At 43.9% G+C, this 10,141-nt stretch overlaps 1 protein-coding gene across 1 annotated transcript; it reads left to right on the top strand.

Annotated features, from left to right (window-relative positions):
- On the top strand, window positions 1–9,936 carry LOC110538075 (leucine-rich repeat-containing protein 3B). Its single transcript, XM_021624649.2, has 2 exons — window positions 1–1,086; window positions 4,430–9,936. The coding sequence occupies exon 2, from the start codon at window positions 4,477–4,479 to the stop codon at window positions 5,329–5,331; it is 855 nt and encodes a 284-aa protein (XP_021480324.1). The 5' UTR covers window positions 1–1,086; window positions 4,430–4,476; the 3' UTR covers window positions 5,332–9,936.
- The last annotated feature ends 205 nt before the right edge of the window (window positions 9,937–10,141 follow it).

Raw genomic sequence — 10,141 nt, forward strand, 5'->3', positions numbered from 1 at the left:
TTGCAGCAGCAGTCTTCCAACGACCTTCCACATTCTCACCACCACCAACGGAAGGCCCCGCCATCTGAACCCCGTTCTCCAAGCTGGGGGTTTTGATGCCAGCAGACCAGCATAGGGCAACCTGTCATCAGCATCTGGCTCCAAGGAGCATTCCTTGGAGACAAGGCCTACTCCAAACTAATCAATAACATTCTATATTGCATTTAGTGTCAGGTTTGAAGATGCACTCATTGCATATAGACTTAGGCCTACACTAATATAAAAAAGGTTTCCGAAACGGTTTTCGGCTGTCCCCATGGGAGAACCCTTTTTGGTTCCAGGTAGAACCTTCTGTGGAACAAGTTCTACCTAGAACTATGGGACAGCCAAATAACCCTTTTAGGTTCTAGATAGCACCTTTCTAGATAGCACACATAGATGGTCTATAATTTGGTAGGTCAGCATTTTGTAGATTCTTGTTATCTCTGAGACGAACAACTAGCAATCCCCCCCATTAGCAATTACTCATTAGCAGCCTACTTCCCATGTGACCATAGGCTATTGTATTGCTCGGATAATTGTTAGGGAAACGTAATTAAACGCAGAACATATTAGCTTTCTCAGCCTTTGCACACTTCCCTTGAATGCTATGCATGACATTAATCATGGAAAGGTTTCCCGCCTCTAAGAAATCACGACGTGGGTTCATGGCCACAGCAGAGCGCACAGCGCAGCAGTAACAAATAGCCATGTACTGTAGCAGTGTGTGTTGTGAGGAGATGATATGCTTCGACGCCTGTGCCTGCTTTTGACGGCTCATATTCCAATTTAAGCCGACAAGAATAGGTTACCAATTCCCCTGTGCCCCTCTTTATATTTACACTCGTGTTCATTTCTTCAACAACTAGATAGCGGGGAGCGGAGAGGCAACAACCATCGGTATTGAATGTTGGTAAGCAGGCTCCAGTCCATTGGGCTTTGACGCGGATTCTCGGGCTGCGCTGCATTGCTCGCGAGTACTGTAATCGCAGCTGAGATATGGACGCTGTTCTGTGAAGCATGCTGCACTGACAAATGTTCTCCTCCCGGACAACAAAAACTGAAGTGGTAAGAAAGCTCTTATGTTTGCCAGCCTTATATTTACATCTGATGATAGAATTAATGCATATGTCCTTTATACATAAGAAGCAAAAGTTTCATGGCGGAGTACCATTATATTGCATTGAGAAATATTGAATCTTGTTGTCTGAAACATTGTATTGCTTTATTGTTGGGGACCTTTTCATTTTTCATTGTCATGATGGAATATTGAGGTGCAGCTTACATAATCATATCTCAGGGAGCTATGATATGCTTTTGTAAACTACATATCAATATTCATAATTAATCAGTTGTGTAGGGTATCCATAAAACACTTCCAAATTTAGGTCAGTGGCCTAATGAATTCATAATTGTCTACAAAGGAATGAACCTTTGGCACATACAGTATACTATGATGAATGCATCAATTTAGCCTGACTGTTGAGAGAGTAATGGCATATAAATGTAGGCCTACCTCTGTGTACATTAACATTTGATTATGTTCAGTCATATTTTGCCATGTCAACATTTGATTGATAAAGTTCCCACATTTTGAATAGTTTAATGTATTAGAACTTTGTCTGCAGGGGATTTTCTGTGATGTCTGGCAGTCCGGCTGAAAGGAACTTTTAATTGAGAACGGATTCAGACAAACTAATTCACATGCAATACAGAAGATTAGAGATACTTTAGCCAAAGTTGGTAAGGGTCCATGCATCGTGTACTAGGAACAAGCTGAGTATTTGTTTTTTTCTCTCCCAGTATTCCTACAATAACACTTCTAAGGGTTTTCTGACTGTGTAAACCCTGCTCGCAGCGGCAAGCCTCGTGAGACAGGTTCTTCTATTGCACAAAGGTTAACCATGTGAACGTCAAACCAATGACTCGAGAGTATCCATCACTGCACTGAGGAGGAGGGAGGAGGAGGAGGGAGGAATCAATAGAGGATAACAGCACGAGGCCTTCCTTCGCTCGATAATTGCAAGTTCCCCCATATCACTTACTGGGAGGATAGTCTAATCTAATGCATTCAAATGTTATTCTTGTGGTCAGACAGTGAGTGCACATTGTACACCAGGCCCTGTGGTTCGGCTGTATTTTTGCTATACTTTAACAGTTTATACAGTGGGAAATGAGTATCCAATCCATTCCATTTAGATAGTAGGGTTCTGTATCGTTTGGAATTAGTGCTTGTCAAGTTAATGTTGAGCCGCTCGTCATTTTCTTTATTAGGTTGTACCCCTCTCCTCCTTACGCATTCAGCAGAACCCTAATAAACCAGACTTCTTCTAGTCAACTCAGACAGGGAAACTCACTGTATCACGATGACCTGCTGTGACAGGTACCACTAATACGGTTGTTATATGGTCCACTCGGGCCTCCCAGACACTTGGCCATCCCTCACCCTGACTCTGAGAAGACACAATCCTTCTTATTGAGCCGTGCTGCCTTTGTAATGTGAATTTAAGAGCCGCTCTTAGATTATGTCATTTGTAAACCAGCCTAAGTGGAGTCTGTCTGGCCAGATAGAGCTCATTTCCCAGAAGCTGAACGAAGAGTACATTATGTTACAGTACATTATGTTACAGTACATTATGCCCGTATGCAACAGGCCAATCTGATGGGATGGGAGCCAGGTTGGATATAAAGATGCCAGTTACTGTTTTATGTCTTTTCAGTTATCATTCTTTTCTTTGACTCAGCTGGTTTTGTAAATTGGTGAATACTTTGGGAAGAATATATGTTTCCGTTTTAACGTGCAAGATTTGCAATTCCATTTAACCAACATACGACGAATAAGAGCTCTCTTAAGGTTGTTAGACCTTTTAGGTCAGGGTTTTCCAAACTTTATATCCCGCCAGATCGGCCTGTTGTGTACAGGCATAATGTACTGTATCTGTTCTCATCAAGCTTTGATTATTTGAATTCGCTGTGCAGGGCAAAAACCTAAACGTGCACCCAGGGAGTCCTCAGGACCGAGTTTGTGGAACCTCGCTCTAGGCTACAGTTGTGTTGCGGTGAAACTGTGAGCGTCCCGTCCAACTCATACACTTTCTCTGGGGTTTTGTGTCAGTGGAGAAACACATTCTACGTGGCCTTTAGAGAAGATTAGTAAGATGATACTGGACTGTGGCATTTACTGCGCCTCAGCCTGCCTCAGACAGCGCTGCTCCAGAGTCTATTACCTGAGTCGGGCAGAGTACTGATGGGCCCGGAAACATTACATTGATTGACCCAAAATGTACTTCCACTAAATGGCCCAAAGATTACCTACTTACCATTGCAGATATAGCCTACATCCAAACAGACTTAGGCCTAGATTCAATTAGTTCCAGCATTAGGGCTCTATTACAGCGTGATTGAAATGTTCCCGTGTTAGCGGAGACTGCATTCACGGTCAATGTGCATATGTCGGCTAAATCGGAAATGACCTTTACTTTTCCATCGCAACAATTTGGAACGCCGCAGCGGTACTGATTGAATAGAGCCCTTAACTCGCGATAACCGACAACTGCATAGCAGTTTTATTGCTTTTATTTAGGCGATGTCGGAGGTGTAACTGCGTTGGGGCTGTCGAATCGGTGAGCGGCTGCCCTTGTCGTCATTGTCACGAAACAAACACCTGTCCTTAAATCCTACGTGTTAGACGCTCCGAACGAGAAAGTGTAGGCTATATAGAAATTACACTCATTCAATTACTTTGCCTACATGAAAGATAATACTGCTATGCAGTTGTCGGTTATCGCGAGTTAAGGCGCATCTGATTGAATCTAGCCCGTAGCCTACCTCCAAACAGGGTTGGTGCTGTACAGTAGGTGCTAGAGGCCCAGAGATATATTCACTCTGAATCCATTAGAGGCTGACAGCACTTTGCCATCTGAAATAACCATGACCATATATCTTCTGAGCGTCAATCTCTCTAGTTCCACTGAATCAGAGCAGGATTATGGTAATGCCAAGTCAGTCCACGGCAACGTTGAAGTAGGACAAGAGAGGGAAAAAAAACATGCCAATCAATGAGAGTTCCAGCTTCCATCACAGCACTGGCAGGAAGCACCTTATCTGTAATCTGTATGCACGGATGACGCCTTCGCTGATCTCCATCCCACTCCTCCTCTACACTCCAGCTGTGTTTTGTCATGTTCTGTTCATCAGGACACAAGTGCCAATTCATTACAATTAGCCCAGTCAAGATCAAAGTGGGCCAAAAATAACACCTGGCACTTGTATGGCTATTAGGATTGCTCACACAGAGATGGTTCTGTGTTGCTTCTGCCACACTGATATTAGTGTCATTTGCAATCACTTGTTGTCCTCGTTCCTTTTCTCCATTATTTTCTCTCTGACATTTTTCCTCATTGTCTCTCAGGCTGGCTGGTTGGTGAAGCTGTGACCTATGCAGGGTTGTCTTGGCTAATGGTCCAGGGGCTGTGTCCTTCTAGGAGGGTATGCCTGTATCCCACCATGCCGCTGCTGGCAGAATGGCTGCTGTGCCACTCCTTGGTGGCATGCCTGCTGCTGCATAGCCTGGTACTCAGCTCCACCACCGCGGGCCTCCATGGGGCGAACACCGGCTGCTCCGAGAGCTGCTACTGCTCCGAGTCTGCAGATGGCGGGAGGGTAGTGCGCTGCAGCAACATGCGCCTGGCTGGGGTGCCGCATGACCTGCCTAACGACACCCGCCGACTTTACCTGGACGGTAACCTCCTCACCACCATCCCCGCTGACGCCTTTGCGGGGCTTCCTTTACTCAACGAGCTGGACCTCTCCCACAATGAGCTAACTCAGATGGAGCCGGGGGCCTTCCGGGGTCTGGTCCCCTCTCTCAGGAGCCTGGACCTGTCCTCTAACAGACTGACCACCCTGGAGCCAGAGGTCCTGGGGGGCCTGAGGGCCCAGGCCAACCTCACCCACAACCCCTGGCACTGTGACTGCCGCCTCCAGGTGGCTATGCCCCGGCTGGACCTGGAACCGGCCTCACTGGCTGGCGTGGTGTGCCACACTTCGGAGCCCAAGGATGTCGGCGTAGATACAGGGGTGCCCTTCGTCATGGTGGCTGCCGACCTGGACCTGTGCGCAGGGCTCAAGAGGACCACGGACGTGGCCATGCTGGTGACCATGTTCGGCTGGTTCGCCATGGTCATCTCCTACCTGGTGTATTACGTCAGGCACAACCAGGAAGACGCACGGAGACACCTGGAGTACCTCAAGTCCCTTCCCAGCAAACTGGACAGACCAGAGGAGTCCTCTACACTGAGCACAGTGGTGTGAGAAGTAAAATACCAGACCTGGGTCAAATGTGTTTTGTCAAGTACTTTCATATTCTGAAAATGAGCATGATTGAGCTTGATTGTTGTGCAAGGAGGTTGCGTTTGCACTTTTGGGACGATTCTATTGTAGTCGGTAAGCTAAATCAAGCGAACCTGTAGTATTTAAAGTATTTGACATATATTTACCTAAGTCAGGTGGCGACAAAGGAAATAACAGCCAAACACCTCAAAAGGATCAAAAAAGGAAATTCCCAAACTTGGAAACCGGGATACTAGTGTACTGTACAAGTTTTCAACCTGTTCATCACCAGTAATCCATTGGAAACACAATACCTCACGGTAACATTTCATTCAAACAAATTCACACTCTTTGATAAATTAAGGCCATTAAATTAGACATTTTTTTTCTTCACATAGCTGTTTGTTGAACGAAATAAGGAATTATTTTACACATACATTTGTGAATATTCTACATGTATGTGCAAGTCAGTCTCAGTCTCTGTAAGATACTCTGTATTTGAAAATGATTTAATTCCAACAAGGTATTGAACGATTGTCAAATTTCACAATGGACTGCCGTGGGCACCGTTTTGTTGTTTTTCAGGAATGCATGACGTCATCAAATGTCCCCATAATAGTGATAATACTGTGCTTATCAGTAGAACAGAGACTGCATTGTTCTTCCAGCAGCTGCACTCATTGAATGTTGGATCTTTATTTGCTGGATGAGAAGCCCCATGTAATCGTCAAACATTTTATCAGAAAGAATAAAATCATGAAATGCTCCTTCATTTTTATTTTGGCCACAATACCATATTTTTTTCCACAGTTGTACTGCATGTAATGTTTCATTTCACACTAAGTCTGCCTGAACATATCACATTTTCATTTATTTTTAAGTGAACAATGTGTTCATTATATTGAATTATGAATATTTGACAGACCGTAGTGCAAGATGGCAAAACTAGTTTAGAAATATGAATTGCGCAACTTCAATCAGTGGGTCCCAAAAATGATTTTTTTAAGAAAGAGTTCACTGTCTGAAGTCTTATTTCAATTTCCTCCAAGCCTCATGAATTCCTTTGATCTCACTAACACGTATGTATTTTAGAATTATTAATCTGCTTTAGGGACAGACTGCACTAAATATGGCTTCTGACACACACACACACACACGACTAATGGCCACAAAGCACACAGTAAAACTTCACACCCTCAGGCTGTAATAAAAATTATGGATTTGACCCTTGCTCAACGTTTGGAAACTGGGCCTGCCAATGGGCTCACCCCTGGCCACATTATGACGTAGGATGGGAACAAATACAGAATGGTGTTTTCCTGTCCTACTGGAACTATTAAAACCCTGCCCCTTGACCCTGGTACAGTATCTAGCCACAGTCTGTCTGCTTCCTGTCTGTCTTAGGTGCTCATTTGTGGAGGATGGGAAGATGGGTGTAACCTCTCTCTCCCTTGCGTTTATCTGTCAACCTGAGCTCTTAATGACCATGGGAACAGACACACCACCAATCTGATGCTGAACCCTGAAGGTCACTCTCACGCACGAACACACGTACACAAATAAATATAGTTTACATAATTATACAGTATAGCCTGTTCAATCTTAAAAATGTCAGTCATGAGCCTTACCAGACTCGAATACATTACCCTCACCCGCATGTGTTTATTTGCATGGACAAATGAACTCACTCACATTACCATACATCCTGTAATAGGAGAATGTTTGTACATGGGTGCTATTTAAGCAATATACCAGGGATAAGGGCTGTCCTTAGTCACGACACAGCCCTTAGCCTTGGTATATTGGCCATATATCACAAACTCCCGAGGAGCCTTATTGCTATTATAAACTGGTTACCAAAGTAATTAAAGCAGGAAAAAATAAATGTTTTCTCATACCTGTGGTGTACGGTCTGATATACCACGGCTTTCAGCCAATCAGCATTCAGGGCTCAAACCACCCAGTTTTTAAGAGTGCTGAACATTATCATATTGGTAGTCTGACCTCGCCTCTTAGCTGAACATTATTACACACCCACACACACTCTCTGTGGTGACAGGACAACCCTGTCACCACTGTCACTGAAACCACAGTCCTTGCTCTGCTCCTCAGTTACACCCTGTATTAAGTGAGAAGGCTTTCTCTCAGGAGAAGGAAATGCAAATTTCTTATCTTCATTTTTAAATGTTGTGTCCTCTGGGAAATTAAGACATTTCCTGACTGCTTTTGATTGTAAAGTGTAAAGTGGCTTATTGTCTTGTATTTAGACCTACTGTAGTCAATTGGAAGGTATTGTTGTTTAATAAGAACTGAGGACTCATTTGCATTGTGTTAGTCGAATAGCTCATACTCCTGAAAAGTAGAAGATGGGTATAGGAACACACACACACACACACACAATGCTTCTGAGCTCATATCCAACCCTTTCAGAGTTACTAAACTCTCTCCTCCCCAGCTGGTTAATTGCAGGTGAAGGGAACAAGTCCTCTCAGTCCATCTCCCTGAATGAGCTTTGTTGTTTCACTGATTACTTCTGCAATGCAACACTCGCTCCATTGTTTACAAAAGGAAGATAATACGCAGCAGAGAGAAGAACGCTTTGGTTTGCAGCTCCTGATTAGATCTCATAACTTTTGTTCTCTGTCTCGCTCATTTCCTAAATTGCTTTGTGTTCTGTTTGCTTGATTTAACCTCTGTAATCAAGTCCACTAATTGCTTCTAATTTCAATCTCCAGCTGTGTATGATATTATGCGGCATCGAAGGTTTTAAAAAATATATATTCTCTGAAAGGAACTGTCTCTCTGTGGGAGTTGTAAAGGGGCTCCACGCTTGGTGCAGCATTATCTTATTTCTTCAGATGCATTCCTAAAGCCCCTGGTTATCCCACTGACTAGCTAGCAGCATGAACACCTGCATCCAGTCAGTGTGGTGCAGTCAGTGGGGCTGCTAACCTGTGTGTGTTCTGAGTGGCACTGATTCTGTATGTGCTGTTGTCTGAGATGAACTGTTTGTGTGTATTATCTCAGAGTTTGTACATCGTAGGCTTTCGTGAATGGCTGTGTATTTGTGTTAATGCCTTTGATGGAACTTGTATTTGGTGGTGTTTGTATTGGGAGATTGCATGTCAAAATACAGCTTGTTCTTTATTTATGATGTGAGCTTCAAGGAATGAGTGTGTGTGGTTTAAACTGAAAGTGTGTGTGTGTGTGTGTGTGTGTGTGTGCGTGTGTGCGTGCGTGCGTGTGTGTGCATGTATGGTGGGTGTGTATGTGTGTCTGTGTTGCGTGCGTACCCACCCTCTAAATGGGTAACCTTGCCTGGGGCAGTGTCACCACTGGGAGCTTGGCCGACCGCAGAAGCCAAATCATATCCTGCCACAGCCTCCTGCAGAACAAAACCCACTCCAGCTGGTAAGCGAGCCCACTTTGTCCCCACATCACTAATGCCATGCTTTAGCCTAGATTGATGTTATACTTACATTGTTCCCTAGCCAACCAAGAAGGAACAAGTCTTGAAAACGGAATCAAGGGTAACACCCGTCCTTGGCTAAGGCCTCCCATTATCTTTTCTGTCCACCTACAATTACTGAATGGATGAGCGCTCTGACCTCATCTCTCTCTCTCTCTCTTTCTCTCTCTCTCTCTCTCTCTCAGCCTTGCATTTAGACTGAATGTTGTATTTACTGCATGGTAGAATTGCAGACTCAAGGCTACAGCTCCCAGGTTTTGTGTGTGCTGGTATAATGACAGGTCTGTGTAATAATGAGCTTGGTCCACACTTCCCACACACTGTGGTAGCTGCTGTTCTAGTCTGTGGCATTCCATCCTCTTTGATAGATACAGGTAAAATAGCTAATCTAATCAGAATGGCCAGTGTAGTGTAGGGCTAGCCAGCCACTTAGCAATTCAAATCTAATTTCACCTGAAGCAGCTGAATATCCCCAAATTGGTAGTAATTTAATTTTGGTTCCGCAAATGATTACAAAATAATAATTTGTGTACTTGCAGCGTTAGGTTTTTGTGAAAGTGGCAGGATTAGTAATAGCAAAAGAAGGATTACCTTTCCTGTAAAAGGTATGGGAAGGGGAATAGAATGAAGGCTGTCACTCACTGCAATTTCCTAGTGAAAAGCATGAGTTGACACACACAAACACAAATGTTTGTGAAGGGGCTGACTAACCATGAGTAAGCAGTAAAAAAAAATATATATATATAAATATTTATAGAAAGAAAGAAAGTTGCACACTATATGCTCCCAACAATTGAATGGGTTAACCTAACCTACTGTGAAGGCCTCTCCCCGCTCTGTCTACTGGGTGTTGCTGTGCTTACGTCCTGCAGGAGATTGGTGGGCGGAGCTGGGAGGGTCAGTCAGTGCTGATGGGGCACACCTGTGACAGCTCAGCTGTGGCATAAAGCCACTGTTTTCCTTATTCAGCTAGAGAGATTCCTCTCTCCATGCATGCCTTTGGTTGTTTAGTTGTGGTTTCGGCAGTTGACTCCTAATTTATATCTGTCATGCCTCATCTGATTATTATTGTGAGTGTTTACTTTATTTATGGAATAAATTCATTTTGTTATTCCTTTACCCAGTGTGTGGTTTCCCATTGTTTGTTACAATCTCGAGCCAGGTTGTAACACTACCTACCTCATTGCAAGAAAACACCACATCAGTGGTATTGTATTAAGAATTGGCAGTGGGTGCCTACCACAATATTAAAACCATGTTCCATTAATGCTGCATGTATTGTACATGTTATCCTTGCCAAAATCATGTCAAATTTGCACGTGT

The sequence above is a fragment of the Oncorhynchus mykiss genome, chromosome 12 (genome assembly GCF_013265735.2).
Source record: "Oncorhynchus mykiss isolate Arlee chromosome 12, USDA_OmykA_1.1, whole genome shotgun sequence".
Lineage (NCBI taxonomy): Eukaryota > Metazoa > Chordata > Actinopteri > Salmoniformes > Salmonidae > Oncorhynchus > Oncorhynchus mykiss.